The sequence below is a fragment of the Salmo salar genome, chromosome ssa09 (genome assembly GCF_905237065.1).
Source record: "Salmo salar chromosome ssa09, Ssal_v3.1, whole genome shotgun sequence".
Classification (NCBI taxonomy): domain Eukaryota; kingdom Metazoa; phylum Chordata; class Actinopteri; order Salmoniformes; family Salmonidae; genus Salmo; species Salmo salar.
In genome coordinates, this window is record NC_059450.1 from 87,961,705 (window position 1) to 87,986,024 (window position 24,320).

The window sequence follows — 24,320 nt, forward strand, 5'->3', positions numbered from 1 at the left end:
CACAAAAAACATGAAACTATCATAATCATAAAACACTTTCATCAGATTCATATATGAACGAATATCATCCCTGACCATTAATTGCTGTGGTGATGATGATGATGATGATGATGATACTGTGTTTTCCTTGATGTCTCCGACCAGGGCTGTTTCAGTGACATCACGGTTTCTTTACGCCCTCTCACAACAACTTCCTGTTTGTTTATCATAAAAAGCATCAATGCTGCTGATCTCTATCATATTCACTTCACACATTTTACAGAGACCGACCGACCGAGAGACCGACAGAGAGAAACAGAGAGAGACAGAGAACCAGAGATCACAGTATGAAAATGATAAAGTCTGTTGTCGTCGTTATGTTTCTCAACATGCTGCATCTCTGTCTGGGCAACAACGTACGCACAGAGATCCTGGAAGACTTGGAAAGCCTCACTAGGAAGAACTTCGCTTTTGTAAGTATACAGTCATAGGAATGTTTTCATCACTTGTAGTTAGAGTTGTGCCACAAATGACACCCTATTCCCTATATAGGGCACTACTTTTGCCCAGAGTAGTGCCCTATATGAGTACAAGGGTGCTATTTGGGACGCAAACTTAGAGTTCAAAGTTAAGCTCACTGACAGTAGTTCACATGTGAGGAGTTGGTTGGTGAGTTCCATACTACGTGCATCATCGGGGCTAGTCACAAACTGCAGGGCACTGGTTCAACAAGAGATGCTTTCTAAATGAAATAAATACACAGAGACAGTGAGATGACTGGTGGAGTTGTAATATACTACCATTCTGAATGACTGTTTTACTTCCATCATACAGACATTTCTGAACTACAGAGTACCAACACCAGAAATGGAGGATAACGCAGTAAGTCATCTATCCTTCATCAATCCACACGCGCACACACACACACACACACACACACACACACACACACACACACACACACACACACACACACACACACACACACACACACACACACACACACACACACACACACACACACACACACACACACACACACACACACACACACACACACACACACACACACACACACACACGTCTGTAGTGTATGCATAACTCACAACTGTTGTCTGAATTGTGGTCTGATCAAGTCTACTCATGTATTAGCGGGAGTGTAAGTGCCAGGGGGTGTTTGCCACTGAGCTGAAGCGTGTGGTCAACAAGGTGGAGGCCCAGACCGAGGAACACAAACCACTTCTGAACAGACTGAAGAAGAACATCCAGGCTCTGCCTCAGATCTCTACCCCTGAGGTGAGTTTCTGAACACTGGCTGTTTTATACACATTGTTTAGTGAAGTGTTTTGGACAAGTCAGTCCCTATGGGTCCTGGTCAAAAGTAGTGCACTATATAGGGAACATGTTGCCATTTGCCTCTGTTTAATACACACAGTTTATTCAAGTGTTTTGGACAGGTCACTCCCTAAACACTCTCTGGATGCATCCTAAATATCACCCTATTCCCTATATAGTGCACTACTTTTGACCAGGGACCATTGGAATAGGGTGCCATTTGGGACTGTTTAGTGAAGTGTTATTGGCAAACGATAGCACTCAGTTCAGGTCCAGCTCCGGCACAGTTCTGCCCACTCTACTTGTAGAAGTTGGTTCAGGTCCAGCTCCGGCACAGTTCTGCCCACTCTACTTGTAGAAGTTGGTTCAGGTCCAGCTCCGGCACAGTTCTGCCCACTCTACTTGTAGAAGTTGGTTCAGGCCCAACTCCGGCACAGTTCTGCCCACTCTACTTGTAGAAGTTGGTTCAGGACACCGAAGGCTACATACTAATGGTTGAATGTGTTTTATTTTTAAAGGAGGCCAGTATCTGCCCCATGATGGACAAAAAACTACCCCTTGACCTGTCGAGAATCGTTCTAATGAAGTACATACTTTTCCTCAAGAACCTTAATGAAAATGATTGTGTGTGAGAGATACTACTGTATAGATACAGTAATCAGATTATCTCTATATCTTCTAGATTGATCTCTTTGGGTAATATGGCCCATAAATATGCTGCATCGCTCTTTGTGACAGAAGTAATTATTATTTATAGACCGTTCTCAGGTTTAGATTGTTCATGTATTTTTCAATGTACTACTTACTGATTGGATCACTATGTTTCTAATGAAAAGGTATTCAAAAGTTTTGAGTCATTTTTTTTAATGTATTTATTTATTTATTTAAACAAACATATGTATTTGTTAAATTATTACTTTTTAAATATGTCTTGAAGATTACAGTCCGTGTTCTTCCCATGTCTGTTTGTAGACAGAATAAAAAACGTTTGATTGATATATGGTACTAGGTACTTCCATGATGAAAAGCATAATAAGATAATTTTATATTGTATTACAGAATATTTCAAATGAATGTACAAATGTTATATGTAGTGATTATTTATTTATTTATTCTATAATGGTTGAATGTGGATTAATCCTACATTTTATACTGTAAAGAACTTACATCAATGATGTGCGATCAACTGTATTTCTTAAGGAAAATAAATATATATTTTTCAAAACATTTTCTTGTGAGTAATAGCAAACTACAGATATCTACACGGAGGGCCGGAGTTTGTTCCTACAAACAAGACCCAGGTCATCCAGTGGTGTCCAGGGTTCATTTGTCAAGTCCCTGTCAGGAGAGATATCAGATAGATACCATATTTATGTCTCTGCGTGCTGGAAGTCTACAGGAACAGGTAGCATGTAATTTCAGCCAGTGGTGCCTGGCCTTACAGACTTCAACATCCTAACCCCCAACGGAAGCAGAGGAGGACACATTGCACAGTCTCCTGTGTCCCAAATGGCATCCTATTCACTATATGGTGCACTAGTACCCTATGGGTCCTGGTCAAAACTAGTGCACTATATAGGGAATAGAGTGCCATTTGGGGTGCATCCAGTGAAAGGAGACGTAATCAGTGAAATGAGATGTGATAGCTACTGTTCATCACCTCTGTAGACCTCAACCCAGATATACAGACCAGATTTATGATGTACAAGAAGATACATGCCGTTATCCACAATCCTCTCTATGAGGATGGAGAGATCTTATCTGAGTCCTTTATTTAGTCTCTCCATCTGAAGAGGGCGAGGATTTAAAGTTTGTACGAATGCACACACGCACATACACACACACGCACACATATGCGATAAGATACCCCAAACATAACTCGTTACTCCAAACATCATTTCACTATTTTGCTGCGCTCTTGTGTGTGTTTTCCGGGTGACTACGTAACTGTCAGCATTTTTCTGTTTGAATGCTCTCCACTGTGTTATCATGCATTGAATAATTCCACCAAAGATCTTGGATATTTTAAGACGATCAACTACAGTACAAAGTCTGGAGAGGAGTACAGGAAGACCAACATGTGGGTTATGTCCCAAATGGCACCCTATTCCCTATTTAGTCCCATACTTTTGACTAGGGCCCATTGGGAATATGATGCCCTTTGGGACGCATCAATGGTATGGGTTCAGAGCAGGTTTGTCATCTCTGTGCTTTTACAACATCTTGGAGTTCCAAGGAGACTCATTTCTTCTGATAGTGGATTACTACTCCAAATATCCAGAGGTGCTGAGGCTGTCAGACAAGACATCAGGTAGACAGTAGATCAGGTACTATCATAGCAAAGTTTAAAGCTGTGTTTGCAAGACATGGTATTGCAGCTGAACTGATTGCAGATCATGTACCCTTTGCCAGTGCTGAGATGGCTCAGTTTGCTAAAGAGTGGGGTTTCAAAATCACTCATTCTGGTTCAGGGTTTCCCCAGTCAAACGGAATGGCTGAGAGGACCATTCAGTCAGTGAAAAACTGAATTTGACAGCACAGACAGGTGTTGACCCTCACACAGCTCTCCTGAATCTAAGAAACACACCTGTCACAGCTCTGCAGTACTCCCCTGCTCAGCCACTCATGGGATGTGTCCTACGTTCCCACCTACCTCCAAGTAAAGCAGCCCTTCAGCCCTTCAGCCCTTCAGCCATTGACTCCCATTTCCATCATGCCTTGAAACGCAGACAGCTGCAGCAGAAGACAAACTATGACAGAACGACGTCACCACTTCCTTTGTTTCGGGAGGAAGAGAGAGTGTGCATGGAGAGGGACAAAGGATGGCAGCCAGCAACAGTGGTGAAAATCAGAGAAATTGACCAGGAGAGTGACTCAGAATGAATGGATACCCAAGAAGACTCAAGGCTGTAATCTGCCAAAGATGCTTCAACAAAGTACTGAGTAAAGGGTCTGAATACATATGTAAATGTGATATTTAAGTTTTTTTTTATTTTATACATTAGCAAAAATGTATAAAAACATGTTTTGCTTTGTCATTATGGGGTATTGTGTGTCGATTGATGTGGAGAAAAAAACAATTTCATTAAGTTTTGAGTAAGGCTGTAACGTAACACAACGTGGAAAATGTCAAGGGGTCTGAATACTTTACAAATGCACTGTATATGAACATGTATTACAATGTGAAACATGATGTACAGTATTTCTATATGAAACACTGATTAAGTTTGGTGAAAAAGAGACTGTATGATTTTGTGTGTTGTAGACTACTTAGCTAATTTAACATTTAGCTTAGCCTTTTAAATGATCTGTTGTGAGTTTTGTACTAAGAGTTGTGAAAATGTACCACATACTTGTGAAAATTACACCAAGTCATACAAAAACTGTAATTTGCTCTGTTGTTATTTAACATATGTTTGTCAGTGTCGATCACTGAGCTGCTAACTCAATGTGGCTCTACACGCTAGTTGCCTGTTCCGTCAGCCTGTTGCAGTTGCCTGTTCCAGCTGCCTGTTCTAGCTGCCTGTTTAAGCAGCCTGTTCCAGTTGCCTGTTCCAGTTGCCTGTTTTGCAGCCTGTTCTAGCTGCCTGTTCTAGTTGCCTGTACCAGTTGCCTGTTTTAGCAGCCTGTGCCAGTTGCCTGTTTAGCAGCCTGTTCCAGCTGCCTGTACCAGCTGCCTGTTCTAGCTGCCTGTTCCAGTTGCTTGTTACAGCTGCCTGTTTTAGCAGCCTGTTCCAGTTGCCTGTTTTAGCAGCCTGTTCTAGTTGCCTGTTTTAGCAGCCAGTTCCAGTTGCCTGTTCTAGTTGCCTGTTGCAGCTGCCTGTTCTCGCTGCCTGTTCCAGCTGCCTGTTCTAGCTGCATGTTCCAGTTGCCTGTTCCAGTTGCCTGTTGTAGTTGCCTGTTTTAGCAGCCAGTTCCAACTGCCTGTTCCATCTGCCTGTTCCAGTTGCCTGTTTTAGCAGCCTGTTCTAGCTGCCTGTTCCAGTTGCCTGTTCCAGTTGCCTGGTCTAGCTGCCTGTTCCAGCTGCCTGTTCCAGCTGCCTGTTCCAGTTGCCTATTTTAGCAGCCTGTTCTAGCTGCCTGTTGCAGCTGCTTGTTCCAGCTGCCTGTTCCAGTTGCCTGTTTTAGCAGCCTGTTCCAGCTGCCTGTTCCAATTACCTGTTTTAGCAGCCTGTTCTAGCTGCCTGTTCCAGCTGCTTGTTCCAGCTGCCTGTTCCAGTTGCCTGTTTTAGCAGCCTGTTCAAGCTGCCTGTTCCAGCTGCCTGTTCCAGTTGCCTGTTTTGGCAGCCTGTTCTAGCTGCCTGTTCCAGCTGCCTGTTCTAGCTGAAGGTTCCAGCTGCCTGTTCTAGCTGCATGTTCCATTTGCCTGTTCTAGCTGCCTGTTCCAGTTGCCTGTTACAGCTGCCTGTTGCAGCTGCTTGTTCCAGCTGCCTGTTTTAGCAGCCTGTTCTAGCTGCCTGTTGCAGCTGCCTGTTCTAGCTGCCTGTTGCAGCTGCCTGTTCTAGCTGCCTGTTCCAACTGCCTGTTCCAGCTGCCTGTTCCAGTTGCCTGTTTTAGCAGCCTGTTCTAGCTGCCTGTTCCAACTCCCTGTTCCAGCTGCCTGTTCTAGCTGCCTGTTCCAGTTGCCTGTTTTAGCAGCCTGTTCCAGCTGCCTGTTCCAGTTGCCTGTTTTAGCAGCCTGTTCCAGCTGCCTGTTCCAGTTGCCTGTTTTAGCAGCCTGTTCTAGCTGCCTGTTCCAGCTGCCTGTTCTAGCTGCATGTTCCAGCTGCCTGTTCTAGCTGCATGTTCCAGCTGCCTGTTAGAGTTGCCTGTTACAGCAGCCTGTTCAAGCACCCTGTTCCAGCTGCTTGTTCTAGCTGCCTGTTCCAGTTGCCTGTTTTAGCAGCCTGTTCTAGCTGCCTGTTCCAACTCCCTGTTCCAGCTGCCTGTTCTAGCTGCCTGTTCCAGTTGCCTGTTTTAGCAGCCTGTTCCAGCTGCCTGTTCCAGTTGCCTGTTTTAGCAGCCTGTTCCAGCTGCCTGTTCCAGTTGCCTGTTTTAGCAGCCTGTTCTAGCTGCCTGTTCCAGCTGCCTGTTCTAGCTGCATGTTCCAGCTGCCTGTTCTAGCTGCATGTTCCAGCTGCCTGTTAGAGTTGCCTGTTACAGCAGCCTGTTCAAGCACCCTGTTCCAGCTGCTTGTTCTAGCTGCCTGTTCCAGTTCCCTGATACAGCTGCCTGTTCCAGTTGCCTGTTTTAGCAGCCTGTTCTAGCTGCCTGTTCCAGCTGCCTGTTCCAGCTGCCTGTTCCAGTTGCCTGTTCCAGTTGCCTGTTTTAGCAGCCTGTTCCAGCTGCCTGTTCCAGTTGCCTGTTTTAGCAGCCTGTTCTAGCTGCCTGTTCCAGCTGACTGTTCCAGTTCCCTGATACAGCAGCCTGTTCCAGCTGCCTGTTACAGTTGCCTGTTACAGCAGCCTGTTCTAGCACCCTGTTCCAGCTGCCTGTTCTAGCTGCTTGTTCCAGTTGCCTGTTTTAGCAACCTGTTCTAGCTGCCTGTTCCAGTTGCCTGTTACAGCAGCCTGTTCCAGCTGCCTGTTCCAGCTGCCTGTTCCAGTTGCCTGTTACAGCAGTCTGTTCTAGCTGCCTGTTTTAGCAGCCTGTTCTAACTATCTGTTCCAGTTGCCTGTTTTAGCAGCCTGTTCTAACTATCTGTTCCAGTTGCCTGTTTTAGCAGCCTGTTCCAGCTGCCTGTTCTAGTTGCCTGTTACAGCAGCCTGTTCTAGCACCCTCTTCCAGCTGCCTGTTCTAGCTGCCTGTTCTAGCTCCCTGATCCAGCAGCCTGTTCTAGCTGCATGTTCCAGTTGCCTGTTTTAGCTGCCTGTTCTAGCTGCCTGTCCCAGCTGCCTGTTCTAGCTGCTTGTTCCAGCTGCCTGTTCCAGTTGCCTGTTTTAAAAGCCTGTTCCAGCTGCCTGTTCCAGTTGCCTGTTTTAGCAGCCTGGTCTAGCTGCCTGTTCCAGCTGCCTGTTCCAGTTACCTGTTTTAGTTGCCTGTTCTAGCTGCCTGTTCCAGCTGCTTGTTCCAGCTGCCTGTTCCAGTTGCCTGTTTTAGCGGCCTGTTCCAGTTGCCTGTTTTAGCAGCCTGTTCCAGCTGCCTGTTCCAGCTGCCTGTTCTAGCTGCATGTTCCAGCTGCCTGTTCTAGCTGCATGTTCCATTTGCCTGTTCTAGCTGCATGTTCCAGTTGCCTGTTACAGCTGCCTGTTGCAGCTGCCTGTTCCAGCTGCCTGTTTTAGCAGCCTGTTCTAGCTGCCTGTTGCAGCTGCCTGTTCTAGCTGCCTGTTCTAGCTGCCTGTTCCAGCTGCCTGTTCCAGTTAACTGTTTTAGCAGCCTGTTCTAGCTGCCTGTTCCAACTCCCTGTTCCAGCTGCCTGTTCTAGCTGCCTGTTCCAGTTGCCTGTTTTAGCAGCCTGTTCTAGCTGCCTGTTCCAGCTGCCTGTTCCAGCTGCCTGTTCCAGTTGCCTGTTTTAGCAGCCTGTTCCAGCTGCCTGTTCCAGTTGCCTGTTTTAGCAGCCTGTTCTAGCTGCCTGTTCCAGCTGCCTGTTCTAGCTGCATTTTCCAGCTGCCTGTTATAGCTGCATGTTCCAGCTGCCTGTTACAGTTGCCTGTTACAGCAGCCTGTTCTAGCACCCTGTTCCAGCTGCCTGTTCTAGCTGCCTGTTCCAGTTCCCTGATACAGCTGCCTGTTCCAGCTGCCTGTTCCAGTTGCCTGTTACAGCAGCCTGTTCTAGCTCCCTGATCCAGCAGCCTGTTCTAGCTGCATGTTCCAGTTGCCTGTTTTAGCAGCCTGTTCTAGCTGCCTGTTCCAGCTGCCTGTTCCAGTTGCCTGTTCCAGTTGCCTGTTTTAGCAGCCTGTTCCAGCTGCCTGTTCCAGTTGCCTGTTTTAGCAGCCTGTTCTAGCTGCCTGTTCCAGCTGCCTGTTCCAGTTCCCTGATACAGCAGCCTGTTCCAGCTGCCTGTTCCAGTTGCCTGTTTTAGCAACCTGTTCTAGCTGCCTGTTCCAGCTGCCTGTTCTAGCTGCCTGTTACAGTTGCCTGTTACAGCAGCCTGTTCCAGCTGCCTGTCCCAGCTGCCTGTTCCAGTTGCCTGTTACAGCAGCCTGTTCTAGCTGCCTGTTCCAGCTGTCTGTTCTAGCTGCCGGTTCCAGTTCCCTGATACAGCAGCCTGTTCCAGCTGCCTGTTCCACTTGCCTGTTACAGCAGCCTGTTCTAGCTGCCTGTTCCAGCTGCCTGATCTAGCTGCCTGTTCCAGTTGCCTGTTACAGCAGCCTGTTCTAGCTGCCTTCTCCAGCAGCCTGTTTTAGCAGCCTGTTCTAGCTGCCTGTTCTAGCTGCCTGTTCTAGCTGCCTGTTCCAGTTGCCTGTTTTAGCAGCCTGTTCTAGCTGCCTGTTTTAGCTGCCTGTTCTAGCTGCCTGTTCCAGTTGCCTGTTACAGCAGCCTGTTCTAGCTGCCTGTTCCAGCAGCCTGTTCTAGCTGCCTGTTCTAGCTGCCTGTTCCAGCTGCCTGTTCCAGTTGCCTGTTCCAGTTGCCTGTTTTAGCTGCCTGTTCTAGCAGCCTGTTCTAGCTGCCTGTTCCAGTTGCCTGTTATAGCAGCCTGTTCTAGCTGCCTGTTCTAGCTGCCTGTTCTAGCTGCCTGTTTTAGCAGCCTGTTCTAGTAGCCTGTTCTAGTAGCCTGTTCTAGCTGCCTGTTCTAGCTGCCTGTTCCAGCTGCCTGTATCAGTTGCCTGTTTTAGCAGCATGTTCTAGCAGCCTGTTCTAGCTGCCTGTTCTAGCTGCCTGTTCCAGTTGCCTGTTTTAGCAGCCTGTTCTAGCTGCCTGTTCTAGCTGCCTGTTCCAGTTGCCTGTTTTAGCAGCCTGTTCTAGCTGCCTGTTTTAGCTGCCTGTTCCAGCTGCCTGTTCCAGTTGCCTGTTACAGCAGCCTGTTCTAGCTGCCTGTTCCAGCAGCCTGTTCTAGCTGCCTGTTCCAGCTGCCTGTTCCAGTTGCCTGTTTTAGCTGCCTGTTCTAGCAGCCTGTTCTAGCAGCCTGTTCTAGCTGCCTGTTCTAGCTGCCTGTTCCAGTTGCCTGTTCTAGCTGCCTGTTCTAGCTGCCTGTTCTAGCTGCCTGTTTTAGCAGCCTGTTCTAGTAGCCTGTTCTAGCAGCCTGTTCTAGCTGCCTGTTCCAGCTGCCTGTATCAGTTGCCTGTTTTAGCAGCCTGTTCTAGCAGCCTGTTCTAGCTGCCTGTTCCAGTTGCCTGTTCCAGCTGCCTGTTCTAGCTGCCTGTTCTAGCTGCCTGTTTTAGCAGCCTGTTCTAGCAGCCTGTTCTAGCTGATAGACAGACACAACTAGGACTATGAAAGCTATTGTCAAATTGTTTTATTTTTAGAGAAGCAAACAATTTATTAGTTGATGACGTACACTATTTCACCTGCATCAGCAGGGGCTAAAACCGAGGTGCCTTTGCGTTGTACAAGAAAGGCACTCTATTCTGATGGAGAGAAACTTGGCAATGTCCCAAATGTTAACCTATTTCCTACATAGTGGACTACAAAAGTAGTGCAGTATCTAGGGAATAGGGTAACATTTGGGACGTAAACTGGGAGTTTGATGGGTAGGCTAATGTGCTGACTAGACATTAAGTTATCTTTCACAGGTCATCACTAATTATTCGGATTGATTGAATGACCTCGTCTACCCACAGGTCACATCCTTCACAGATAGATGGATTTATAGACATCCCTTCATCCATCCATTCATCCATCAGTATTCTCTCTCTCTCCATTAGGTGGCCTCAGGGACCTGTGTGTCCAAGTGCATCCGGAAATAGTCTCTCCCTAAATGACCTTGAACACTAATGCTCTAAAAGGTTGAAGAAATCTTTATTATTCAGTAACACTTATTCAAGAAGAAACACAAGTAGGAGGATACTCCTCAATGAGGTTTGTAAAATGTCAACGTTTTATTCTGGAAGAGTGTCTAATTCTCATTTTTATATAAATAAAAAAACGGGTGAAGATTGAGTAGAGATTACCAGATTTGCTCACATTTTTCCAGACCGGAATGAAGTGCGCATGCAGGGGGATAAACCAAACGACAATCGTCTCATGTGGTCTCCTCTTCGAATGGCCAATGTGACGTCACAGCAGTGATGTGAAACGGGGTGGCTGGTGGTAGTGAGACCTCTCGGTGCCTTTGGTGTTGCGGAGACTGGGAGACCGGGAGAGCGGATATACCGGACTTGACTCCGCTGAGGGAAGCGTTGCGCAAACGAAGTGCTTTCGCGCGCAACTTCAGAAAGCGTCAGGGATGTTAGGCCGAATCAACTGTCAAATCAAATGATCATTGTGCTCCTGCAACCGTCGTGTCTGTCCGTATACCGTCGTTCATTAACTGATGGTCTGAAGTCAAGACTTAGGTCGGAGGTCGCCTGTCACTACCCCATTGATTTGTTACCTTCGTTCTTTGACATGGATCTAATTGGTAACTACGGTGCGGCTTCACAATATAGCCTCGGTTATTTGCCATAGCTTTACAGAGAGTGAACAGAACTCAATCCCCAACAAACACGTTCTTATTCAAATAGATTCATTATGTTTTCCCAAAGGAATGTACTTTTGGAGAAGTGATGCTGCCCTATGAAATCTCATGGTTGCCTTGTCCTGAGTAGATTGGTGAGTAACTGCTTATATGGATCTGGCTGGATGTTAAATAGTTGATCTAGTTCTAATCCACACTCATTTTTACAAAGCATCCTAGGTATGCAAAAACATACACTGGGAAACTAGAATATAATTGAATTAAATAGTAAAGTATTCTATATACTAGAATACAATATAATACAATACAATATAATTGAATAGAAGAGAATATGACTTCATTTTCTAGCCAAAGATTTTTGTACTAAAAATCTGATGTCCCCGGACCTGCCAGTACATTCTATGGCGTTAAAGCATGTGAAAACAACACAGAAGCTAATTCTCTCTATCAGGGAACCATGGAAAGGTATTTCAAAGAGGCAGAGTAAGTAACACAACATGATTGTTATTCAAAATAATGTAACTATTAAACAGACACTATTAAGGAAAAATATACAACCTAGTTCTATTCTGAGAACCACTATTGTGTAGGCTCACACTATTCATGATCTGACGCTGATGAGGCTATGTTGTCAGTCCTCTGGGACCAGTGCTGATGGTAGGGAGAGTCACCTCGGTCAGCCTGGGACCAGTGCTGATGGTAGGGAGAGTCACCTCGGTCAGCCTGGGACCAGTGCTGATGGTAGGGAGAGTCACCTCGGTCAGCCTGGGACCAGTGCTGATGGTAGGGAGAGTCACCTCGGTCAGCCTGGGACCCGTCTACCTGTCTTTCTGTCTGTCCACAGGACACATGGGATATAGCAGACAGAAGGACTCCTCTCACCCTGTACCGAGATCTAAAACCTCTACTATCCCTGTGGGAATATGTACAACCATCCACCTGTCCAGGACAAAGGATATCAGAACTGATACAGAGAGAGGCTGCCTGGAATGTCTTTTACCTTGTTGTTATTTGTTATCAAGGGACACAAACAAACAAGAAGATGTTATCAGAGATGTTTGTTTGGATGAAAAGGAGAAACCCAGGGGGCTTTCCTTGTAACGCGGCTCTTCTCTACACTATGAGCTGATTGACCCCTCTCCCCCAGTCCCCCAGTCCCCCCGCCCCTCCCCTCCCCCACCACACACACACACACACATCTTCCCTCCCCACCAAAGATGGATCTGACGAATGACACTATGGTCATCACAGACAGCGACAGGGGCGTCTTATTGGATGACTCCTCAACCCGCGTCCTGACTGGCTGTTTCCTCTCGCTGCTCATCATCTCCACGTTGCTCGGCAACATCCTTGTGTGTGCCGCCGTCATCAAGTGCCGTCACCTGCGTTCCAAAGTCACCAACTTCTTTGTGATCTCGTTGGCTGTCTCCGACCTCCTGGTCGCTGTCCTGGTGATGCCGTGGAAGGCCGTGACGGAGGTCGCAGGGTTCTGGCCATTTGGCTCGTTCTGCAACACTTGGGTGGCATTCGACATCATGTGCTCCACGGCATCCATCTTGAACCTGTGTGTGATCAGCGTGGACCGTTACTGGGCAATATCCAGCCCGTTTCGCTATGAGAGGAAGATGACTCCTAAAGTGGCGTTCGTGATGATCAGCGTGGCCTGGACGCTCTCCGTCCTCATCTCCTTCATCCCCGTCCAGCTCAACTGGCACAAAGCCCAGACCTTTACCTCTACCTCCATCACTACATCCACAACCACCCCCTACGGCCTCCAGGCCCCCCCAGACTCCTCTAACCCTGTTGGGGATGACAACACACATCAGGCCCCCCGGGACTGGGACAACTGTCACTTCAGCCTGAACCGGACCTACGCCATCACTACCTCTCTGATCAGCTTCTATATCCCAGTGATCATCATGGTGGCCACCTACACCCAAATCTACCGCATCACTCACCGTCAGATCAGATGCATCGCTACCCTAGAAAGGGCCGCAGAGAGTGCCAAGAACCGACAGAACAGTATGGGTGGAGGTGGCGGAGGATCCAGCATCTCCGAATCAGAGAGCTCGTTCAAGATGACGTTCAAACGGGAGACAAAGGTCCTGAAGACGCTGACTCTGATCGTGGGCGTGTTCGTGTGCTGCTGGCTGCCCTTCTTCATCCTGAACTGCATGGTGCCGTTCTGTGAGCCGTCGCCCCGCGGTGCCGCGGCCTCCTTCACCTGTATCAGCCCCACTATGTTTGATGTGTTTGTGTGGTTGGGCTGGGCCAACTCTTCCATCAACCCCGTCATATACGCCTTCAACCCAGACTTCCGTAAGGCCTTCTCTATCCTCCTGGGCTGCAACAGACTCTGTCCCGGAGATCACAGCATGTCTCAATAAGAAATGAGCTCAGAGCCTCAGAACTCCCAGTGGTAATACAACATCTGCTAAGACACTGGTCTCAGAAGAGGATCTACAGGACCAGAAGAGGATCTACAGAACCAGCTGTCATGGAACAACAGAGAACCATGGCATGCCATCATCTGGTGTGTTGTATCGCCATAAGAAAGCAGAGTAAGCATTACAACCTTGGTGTAAAAGGTTTGATGTTGTCGTTGAGGGTGCCACCACCTATCATGCAGTGTGATCTGAATTGGCACTGCAATAAGAGATGAGCGACACTGTGCAGTGTCCCTGACTGTGCAGTGTCCCTGACTGTGCAGTGTCCCTGACTGTGCAGTGTCCCTGACTGTGCAGTGTCCCTGACTGTGCAGTGTCCCTGACTGTGCAGTGAATGCGGGAAGTCTAGTGAAACAGTGTCTCTATAGAGTAGATACTACAGTGAGTCTGGTGTCTCTATAAAGTAGATACTACAGTGAGTCTGGTGTCTCTATAAAGTAGATACTACAGTGAGCCTGGTGTCTCTATAAAGTAGATACTACAGTGAGTCAGGGCCCCAGACTGGACTCTGATCCAGTGAGTCTGGTGTCTCTATAGAGTAGATACTACAGTGAGTCAGGGCCCCAGACTGGACTCTGATCCAGTGAGTCTGGTGTCTCTATAGAGTAGATACTACAGTGAGTCAGGGCCCCAGACTGGACTCTGATCCAGTGAGTCTGGTGTCTCTATAGAGTAGATACTACAGTGAGTCAGGGCCCCAGACTGGACTCTGATCCAGTGAGTCTGGTGTCTCTATAGAGTAGATACTACAGTGAGTCAGGGCCCCAGACTGGACTCTGATCCAGTGAGTCTGGTGTCTCTATAAAGTAGATACTACAGTGAGTCAGGGCCCCAGACTGGACTCTGATCCAGTGAGTCTGGTGTCTCTATAAAGTAGATACTACAGTGAGTCAGGGCCCCAGACTGGACTCTGATCCAGTGAGTCTGGTGTCTCTATAGAGTAGATACTACAGTGAGTCAGGGCCCCAGACTGGACTCTGATCCAGTGAGTCTGGTGTCTCTATAGAGTAGATACTACAGTGAGTCAGGGCCCCAGACTGGACTCTGATCCAGTGAGTCTGGTGTCTCTATAGAGTAGATACTACAGTGAGTCAGGGCCCCAGACTGGACTCTGATCCAGTGAGTCTGGTGTCTCTATAGAGTAGATACTACAGTGAGTCAGGGCCCCAGACTGGACTCTGATCCAGTGAGTCTGGTGTCTCTATAAAGTAGATACTACAGTGAGTCAGGGCCCCAGACTGGACTCTGATCCAGTGAGTCTGGTGTCTCTATAAAGTAGATACTACAGTGAGTCTGGTGTCTCTATAAAGTAGATACTACAGTGAGTCAGGGCCCCAGACTGGACTCTGATCCAGTGAGTCTGGTGTCTCTATAAAGTAGATACTACAGTGAGTCAGGGCCCCAGACTGGACTCTGATCCAGTGAGTCTGGTGTCTCTATAAAGTAGATACTACAGTGAGTCAGGGCCCCAGACTGGACTCTGATCCAGTGAGTCTGGTGTCTCTATAGAGTAGATACTACAGTGAGTCAGGGCCCCAGACTGGACTCTGATCCAGTGAGTCTGGTGTCTCTATAGAGTAGATACTACAGTGAGTCAGGGCCCCAGACTGGACTCTGATCCAGTGAGTCTGGTGTCTCTATAGAGTAGATACTACAGTGAGTCAGGGCCCCAGACTGGACTCTGATCCAGTGAGTCTGGTGTCTCTATAGAGTAGATACTACAGTGAGTCAGGGCCCCAGACTGGACTCTGATCCAGTGAGTCTGGTGTCTCTATAAAGTAGATACTACAGTGAGTCAGGGCCCCAGACTGGACTCTGATCCAGTGAGTCTGGTGTCTCTATAAAGTAGATACTACAGTGAGTCAGGGCCCCAGACTGGACTCTGATCCAGTGAGTCTGGTGTCTCTATAGAGTAGATACTACAGTGAGTCAGGGCCCCAGACTGGACTCTGATCCAGTGAGTCTGGTGTCTCTATAGAGTAGATACTACAGTGAGTCAGGGCCCCAGACTGGACTCTGATCCAGTGAGTCTGGTGTCTCTATAGAGTAGATACTACAGTGAGTCAGGGCCCCAGACTGGACTCTGATCCAGTGAGTCTGGTGTCTCTATAGAGTAGATACTACAGTGAGTCAGGGCCCCAGACTGGACTCTGATCCAGTGAGTCTGGTGTCTCTATAAAGTAGATACTACAGTGAGTCAGGGCCCCAGACTGGACTCTGATCCAGTGAGTCTGGTGTCTCTATAAAGTAGATACTACAGTGAGTCTGGTGTCTCTATAAAGTAGATACTACAGTGAGTCAGGGCCCCAGACTGGACTCTGATCCAGTGAGTCTGGTGTCTCTATAAAGTAGATACTACAGTGAGTCAGGGCCCCAGACTGGACTCTGATCCAGTGAGTCTGGTGTCTCTATAGAGTAGATACTACAGTGAGTCAGGGCCCCAGACTGGACTCTGATCCAGTGAGTCTGGTGTCTCTATAAAGTAGATACTACAGTGAGTCAGGGCCCCAGACTGGACTCTGATCCAGTGAGTCCAGTGACTGCAGACGACAGTAGAGATGAAAAAGGGTGCAGGATGTGATATTAAGACTGTGTGTGACAGAGTACAGGAGGAGAGAGAGCTGTGCTAACGATTCTCCGAGACTGATAATCCACAGACTGGGCAGGTAACACGCGCACACACACACACACACACACACACACACACACACACACACACACACACACACACACACACACACACACACACACACACACACACACACACACACACACACACACACACACACACACACACACACACACACACACACACACACACACACACACACAGTGACCGCTACAGATCTCAAATGTCATAGGGGTTTAAGACTCAAACCAAATCATATTTATGTATGAACATAAACATGTGAATTTATCCACAAGTGACTTAGAAACTGCTCTACTGAAGCAGCTAGAAGGCTTTCAGACTGTCCAATAGAGATATACATTGTGTGCATTATTGTGAATTTAACAGAATGTTAAAAAACAGGGACACTTTATTAGAAAAGTGAAGAGATGTAATACAATACTTCAATAAAATATGTTATTTTTTACAATGTGTTCTCTTACAAACAGTAACTTTGAGTGTTGTTCAAGTCCATACCAATACTGCAATTGTTTTAATTGATGGGGGAACACCAAATGATGGTCAACTGAATAATCTTTCTAATGATGGTAATGAAATTCAGAAAGCGTAAGGCTTTTTCATAACAAACATCAATTTAATTTGGAACACCATTTTCAATCCCCCTCCAAAGTGTTTTACCTTACTAATGAGCTACTCATCTTGCACTGTCTGTGGCTTTTCCAAAGCAATGCCAGGTGACTCAACAAGCTCTCCCACTGTCTGTGGCTTTTCCAAAGCAAAGCCAGGTGACTCAACAAGCTCTCCCACTGTCTGTGGCTTTTCCAAAGCAAAGCCAGGTGACTCAACAAGCTCTCCCACTGTCTGTGGCTTTTCCAAAGCAATGCCAGGTGACTCAACAAGCTCTCCCACTGTCTGTGGCTTTTCCAAAGCAAAGCCAGGTGACTCAACAAGCTCTCCCACTGTCTGTGGCTTTTCCAAAGCAATGCCAGGTGACTCAACAAGCTCTCCCACTGTCTGTGGCTTTTCCAAAGCAAAGCCAGGTGACTCAACAAGCTCTCCCACTGTCTGTGGCTTTTCCAAAGCAAAGCCAGGTGACTCAACAAGCTCTCCCACTGTCTGTGGCTTTTCCAAAGCAATGCCAGGTGACTCAACAAGCTCTCCCACTAGACGTTCAGCCACATTCTCCAAATGTCAAATTTTGAAGTGTTTTTGTAGCTCCTGCTGCTCTGTATGGTTCCATTTCTCCAAATGTCAACTTTCAAAGTTAAAGGTTAAGTTTAGGCACTCATTGCAAATGGTTAAGGTAAGGGTTAAGGTTTGGGATAGGGTTAAAACATTTGTTTTTAATTGTCTCAACAACTGGGATTAAAAACGCAACATTCTGATCCAGAGTCATGCGTCATGGGATTACGGCCATCTGCCACCCCTGTCCACAACACCCTAGCAAAACTCAAGTCTGTCTGTCTCTCTGGGTCCATCTCAAGTGGCATGCTGTTCCCTATAACGTCTGTCTGTCTCTCTGGGTCCATCTCAAGTGGCATGCTGTTCCCTATAACGTCTGTCTGTCTCTCTGGGTCCATCTCAAGTGGCATCCTGTTCCCCATAAAGTGCACTACCTTTTATCAGGACCCATAAGGTGCAATTTGGGATGCAGCCTCTGCATTTCTCTCTCTCTCTAAGGGCTTTATTGGCATGGGAAACATATGTTAACATTGCCAAAGCAAGTGCAATAGATAATAAACCAAAGTGAAATAAACAATACAACATTTATAGTAAACATTACACTCACAGAAGTTCCAAAAGAATAAAGACATTACAAATGTCATATTATGTCTATATACAGTGTTGTAATGATGTGCAAATAGTTAAAGTACAAAAGGGAAAATAAATTAACATAATTATGGGGTGTATTTACAATGGTGTTTGTTCTTCTCTGGTTGCCCTTTTCTTGTGGCAACAGGTCACATATCTTGCTGCTGTGATGGCACACTGTGGTATTTCACCCAATAGATATGGGAGTTTATCAAAATTGGATTTGTTTTCAAATTCTTTGTGGATCTGTGTAATCTGAAGGAAATATGTCTCTAATATGGTCATACATTTGGCAGGAGGTTAGGAAGTGCAGCTCCCTAGCAAAACTCAAGTCTACTTGATGGTGATAGCGTTCACTGTTGCATCAAGTGTCTGGTTTTGTAGGCAATTCTCATCATCCTTAGGACATGGAGAGATGTCCAATCTTGAACGATCTCCCTGGGTGGCCAGCTATTACATAGTCATTTTAGGAATATTTTTATAATTTTTGTGTCATGTCTGAATTTCTCATTAAAAGTTTCCCCTTAATTATCTGGGGGGGAAACTAATTAAAACAAACGACCGTGTGATTGTCATGAAACCGACATGGAGCCAAGAAAGAAAGTCTGTGTCCCAAACGACACCCTACACCGTATAGTGCATTACTTTTGACCACGGCCCATGAGGCTCTAGTATAAAGTAGTGCACTATATAGGGAATAGGATGCCATTTGTTTATTACCTCTCTGAAACCAATAGCTGTTATCTCGACTGGAAGCATCTCATTGTAGATCCTATAACAGCTATGTGTCTGTGTGCCAGTATACAGCTATTCTTTCTGAATAAATATTATAGATGTGTTTTCATTTTCATCATATGGCCTCTATCTGTGGTATGCTGATGATTACTAAGGCCTATGCCTGATCCACGCTGAATAGAAGTACAGTGAAGTAGCTTTGTCCGAGCAAGAATGGCCCATAGGGCAGGTGTTTATCTCCTGTTTCTGTAGCGTGAGGCAGCTTGATGTACCACCCCCTGGACAGGGCGGCTAGTCTTTTGCAGGGCTTTGCACCCATTGCGTCTTCCTCGTCATCTCCAGTGAATAGTGTGGATCACTGAATAAAAGCAATAGTCAATAGTCACCAGAACAACATTCACTTTGGGTTCCAGGTTAGTCACTCTGAAGTTAATGTCATACCTCCAATGTTATCAAACCTGACGAGAGGAACGCTCTGTCTCTCAGCCAAAGCCTCTCTCATATTGTACTGTAGACTGTACACACACACACACACACACACACACACACACACACACACACACACACACACACACACACACACACACACACACACACACACACACACACACACACACACACACACACACACACAGCGGAGCACAGTTCTGCAGTGGGATGACAGTGTTGTGCAGTGTTCTGATGTTCAGTACGTTCAGTACTGCCCTTGCCTCAGTGTCAGCAGAATGTCCTGAAGCGTGCTGGGGGCTGTATTAGAGGGCCACAGCAAGGGGACAGCAATTAATGTGACTGACATCATTCAGAGTGATGGCTGGGGCCCTGAACTGAACTAGTGAGGGAGGGAGAGAGGAAGAAAGGAGGGAGGGAGGGGGGTAGGGTTGGAGGGAGGCAGGCAGGCAGGCAGGCAGGGTGGTAGAGACATATTGATGATGATGACACCTGTTTCTGTCTGTCTCTCTGGGTCCATCTCAAGTGGCATCCTGTTCCCTATGAAGTCTGTATGTCTCTCTGGGGCTTTATTGGCATGGGAAACATATGTTAACATTGCCAAAGCAAGTGCAATAGATAATAAACCAAAGTGAAATAAACAATACAACATTTATAGTAAACATTACACTCACAGAAGTTCCAAAAGAATAAAGACATTACAAATGTCATATTATGTATATATACAGTGTTATAAAGATGTGCAAATAGTTAAAGTACAAAAGGGAAAATAAATTAACATAATTATGGTTTGTATTTACAATGGTGTTTGTTCTTTACTGGTTGCCCTTTTCTTGTGGCAACAGGTCCCAAATCTTGCTGCTGTGATTGCACACTGTGGTATTTCACCCAATAGATATGGGAGTTTATCAAAATTGGATTTGTTTTCTAATTCTTTGTGGGTCTGTGTAATCTGAGGGAAATATGTGCCTCTAATATGGTCAAACATTTTGCAGGAGGTTAGGAAGTGCAGTTCAGTTTCCACCTCATTTTGTGGGGAATGTGCACATAGCCAGGTCTGCCTTCGGCGGCCTTTCTCAATAGCAAGGCTATGCTCACTGAATCTGAATTTTGGGTCAGTCACAGTGGTCAGGTATTCTGCCACTGTGTACACTCTCTTTAGGGCCAAATAGCATTATTTTTTGCTCTGTTATTTTTGTAAATTCTTTCCAATGTGTCAAGTAATTATGTTTTTGTTTTCACATTATTTGCTTGGGTCTAATTGTGTTGCTGTTCTGGGGCTCTGTGGGGTCTGTTTGTGTTTGTGAACAGAGCCCCAGGACCAGCTTGCTTAGGGTGCTCTTCTCCAGGTTCATTTCTCTGTATGTGATGGTAGAATTTTAACGGCTCTTTTCTGGATTTTGATAATTAGCGGGTATCGGCCTAATTCTGCTCTGCATGCATTATTCGGTGTTTTACGTTGTACACTGAGGATATTTTTGCAGAATTCTGCATACACTCTCAATTTGGTGTTTGTCCCATTTTGCGAATTCTTGGTTGGTGAGCGGACCCCAGACCTCACAACCATAAAGGGCAATGGGTTCTATAACTGATTCAAGTACTTTATATCCTAATTGGTATATTGATTTTATGTTCCTTTTGATGGCATAGAAGGCCCTTCTTGCCTTGTCTCTCAGATTGTTCACAGATTCTATGGATTCTACAATTACATTGAGCTGATTTCTGACATGCTGTTCCTTCTTTTTCCGTAGTGTATTTCTGTATTGTTTTAGTGATTCACCATAGTGAAGGTGTAGACTCAGGTTTTCTGGGTCTCTGTGTTTTTGGTTGGATAGGTTTTCTCAATTTCTTTCTTAGGTTTTTGCATTCTTCATCAAACCATTTGTCATTGTTGTTAATTTTTGGATTTGATAGGGAAGCTGAGAGGTCAAATATACTTTTTAGGTTTTCTACTGCCAAGTTTACACCTTCACTATTACAGTGGAACGTTTTGTCCAGGAAGTTGTCTAAAAGGGATTTAAGTTGTTGTTGCCTAATTGTTTTTTGGTAAGTTTCTACACTACTTTCCTTCCATCTATAGCATTTCTTAATATTACTCAGTTCCTTTGGATTTGATGCCTCATGATTGAGTATTGCTCTGTTCAAGTAGACTGTGATTTTGCTGTGATCTGATAGGGGTGTCAGTGGGCTGACTGTGAACGCTCTGAGAGACTCTGGGTTGAGGTCAGTGATAAAGTAGTCTACAGTACTACTGCCAAGAGATGAGCTATAGGTGTACCTACTGTAGGAGTCCCCTCGAAGTCTACCATTGACTATGTACATACCCAGCGTGCGACAGAGCTGCAGGAGTTGTGACCCGTTTTTGTTGGTTATGTTGTCATAGTTGTGCCTAGGGGGGCAGATGGGGGAGGGAATGCTGTCACCTCCAGGTAGGTGTTTAGCTGTGGCTCAGTTGGTAGAGCATGGTGTTTGCAACGCCAGCATGGTGTGTGCAATGCCAGGGTTGTGGGTTTGATTCCCACGGGGGGCCAATACAAAAAAAAGAAAAAATTAAATTAAATAAAAAAATGCATGAAATGAAATGTATGCATTGTAAGTCGCTCTGGATAAGAGCGTCTGCTAAATGACTAAAATGAAATGTGTTTGTCCCCCTGTGTATTGAGGGTGTCAGGTTCTTGTCTGGTTCTGGCATTTAGGTCGCCACAGACTAGTACATGTTCCTGGGCCTAGAAATGATTGATTTCCCCCTCCAGGATGGAGAAGCTGTCTTCATTAAAGTATGAGGATTCTAGTGGGGGGATATAGGTAGAACACAGGAGGACATCTTTCTCTGTTGAGATCATTTCCTTTTGAATTTCTAGCCAAATGTAAAATGTTCCTGTTTTGATTCATTTAATAGAGTGAGTTAGGTCTGCTCTATACCAAATTAGCATACCCCCTGAGTCCCTTCCCTGTTTCACACCTGGTAGTTTGGTGGATGGGACTACCAGCTCTCTGTAACCTAGAGGGCAACCGGTGGGTCCATCTCTTCTATACCATGTTTCTTGTAGGATGACAATGTCTGTATTTCTGATTTCTTTGGTGAAGTCCAGGCTCCTGCTCTTTAGGCCAAAGGCAGATGACCTCAGGCCTTGGATATTCCAGGATGAGATAGTGAAGGCTTTGTGTTCCATAAAGTGTCCAATGTTGTTGGTCGTGTGGTTTGGCCTCAGGCCAGTAGGTGTGAGCAGAACCTGCTGAGCATCTGGCATCTCTCTCTCTCTGTATCTTTGTGTATGTGTGTGTTGGGATATAAGGTTAGGATGAAGAATATTTTGTATCTAAGTTTATGGTCTTATTTAATCTCTTAAATGTTCATTCGTTTTACTCTGAATGTGTCACTCAGTAATCAGTCTTTAATTGAAATGTGTAATTATATTTTTTACTCTGTATCTGTAACTCATTTTGTTTTAATCGTGTCAGGAAACACTCAGGAAATCCAGCCCAGTCCCACAGTGTCCTCTCCTCCTCTCCTCCTCTCCATCTTGTGGATGAGGAAGATGATTGGGACAGCTGCCTGCTGCCTGCACTCTAGTTATCAACAGGGAAACAAGACAAGGAAGCTAGGACAGGGAGAGAATCTCAAAAATCCTTCCTCAATTCCTATCGTCTTGTCATCTCTGACTCTGTCTCTAAAGGGGTTAGTGAGGATCTTCAGAGGGAAGTGAGGAGACTATTGGAGGAGAAGTGCTGAGGAGAGAGGAACCAAAGGAGGACTTTAGAGATTTACTCTGAAACAAGGACATAGAACACAGTGAGAGGTACGGAACTATGCCAGGATAGTTGGAGAGGTGAAGGCTAGCTTATGGGGACCACCATGGTGGCTGGTGAAGGGAGGTGGGTGAAGGCTAGCTTATGGGGACCACCATGGTGGCTGGTGAGGGGAAGTGGGTGAAGGCTAGCTTATGGGGACCACCATGGTGGCTGGTGAGGGGAAGTGGGTGAAGGCTAGCTTATGGGGACCACCATGGCGGCTGGTGAGGGGAGGTGGGTGAAGGCTAGCTTATAGGGACCACCATGGCGGCTGGTGAGGGGAGGTGGGCGAAGGCTAGCTTATGGGGACCACCATGGTGGCTGGTGAAGGGAGGTGGGTGAAGGCTAGCTTATGGGGACCACCATGGTGGCTGGTGAAGGGAGGTGGGCGAAGGCTAGCTTATGGGGACCACCAGGGCGACTGGTGAGGGGAGGTGGGAACTTCTGGTCTCGGGCACCTTGTCATCGCTGTCATTCACGGTCAGTATAAAGTGATATAAAACACTGGGTTTTGGAGTATAGGACAGTGGAGAGGAAAGATGGTAAGCTACTGTAGCTAGGACTGTGAGGTCACAGGCATTCTCCCTGCGACCGGTTCATGTTAATACCAGGGAACATCTGGTCTGGGGCACCTTGTGGCATGAATCATCGCTGTCACTCACGGTTAGCATAAAGAGATGAAGAGATGAAGACGGAGGGAGAGAGAATGAGTGAGAGGCTGAGAGAAAGTGAGTTTGAGGAGGAGAGATAGAGAGACAAGAAGAGAGCGGCTTAAAACAAGTGATGGAGTCAGAAATACTTAAACATTGATTAAAGCTATGTGTGTGTGTAGAATAGTTTTAGCTCTGTTTATGTTGAGAACAGGAGTGATTGTTTCTGATGTCAAAAGTCTCCAAACCCTGTTCCCACACTGAGTCTCTCTCTCTCTCTCTCTCTCTCTCTCTCTCTCTCTCTCTCTCTCTCTCTCTCTCTCTCTCTCTCTCTCTCTGTGTGCTGTTACCTTGGTGAGTAAAAACATATGTACATTTCAATAGGTGGTCCTGGTCTGTCATGACATCACAAGTTGGGGGCTGGGCCTTTCGTCTTTTGTTCTCGACTGCTCCTCCTTTGTTCTTCAAGCAAGGGGGAGGCCGATGACATCACGGATTCCCATCAGACCAACATTGCAGTTGTGTGTAAAAAACATTATTTTACTCAAAACATATATATTTGTTTTACCTTTTAGTGTGTGTACTTTACTGTATTTATACTTGGGATATCACTTTTCAACAGTAAAAGTAAAAAAAAAAATCTGTTGGATGTGTATAAGTTAATAACATATGCATATATCCTGACCTTTGACCCCTTTGTTGACCACTATTGTTACCTACGACAAGTTACCTACGACCTGTAATGGCTGGCTGTTTCCAGTTGCTTCTAGTTGCTTTTGACCTGTAATGGCTGGCTGTTTCCAGTTGCTTCTAGTTGCTTTTGACCTGTAATGGCTGGCTGTTTCCAGTTGCTTCTAGTTGCTTTTGACCTGTAATGGCTGGCTGTTTCCAGTTGCTTCTAGTTGCTTTTGACCTGTAATGGCTGGCTGTTTCCAGTTGCTTCTAGTTGCTTTTGACC

The 24,320-nt window shown here is 46.1% G+C and overlaps 1 protein-coding gene across 1 annotated transcript; it reads left to right on the top strand.

Moving 5' to 3' along the window:
* Positions 1-12,085: 12,085 nt before the first annotated feature.
* LOC106612127 (D(1) dopamine receptor-like) lies at positions 12,086-14,606 on the top strand. The gene has a single exon (XM_014213017.2). It carries the CDS (start codon positions 12,089-12,091, stop codon positions 13,235-13,237), a length of 1,149 nt encoding a protein of 382 aa, XP_014068492.2. The 5' UTR covers positions 12,086-12,088; the 3' UTR covers positions 13,238-14,606.
* Positions 14,607-24,320: the final 9,714 nt, after the last annotated feature.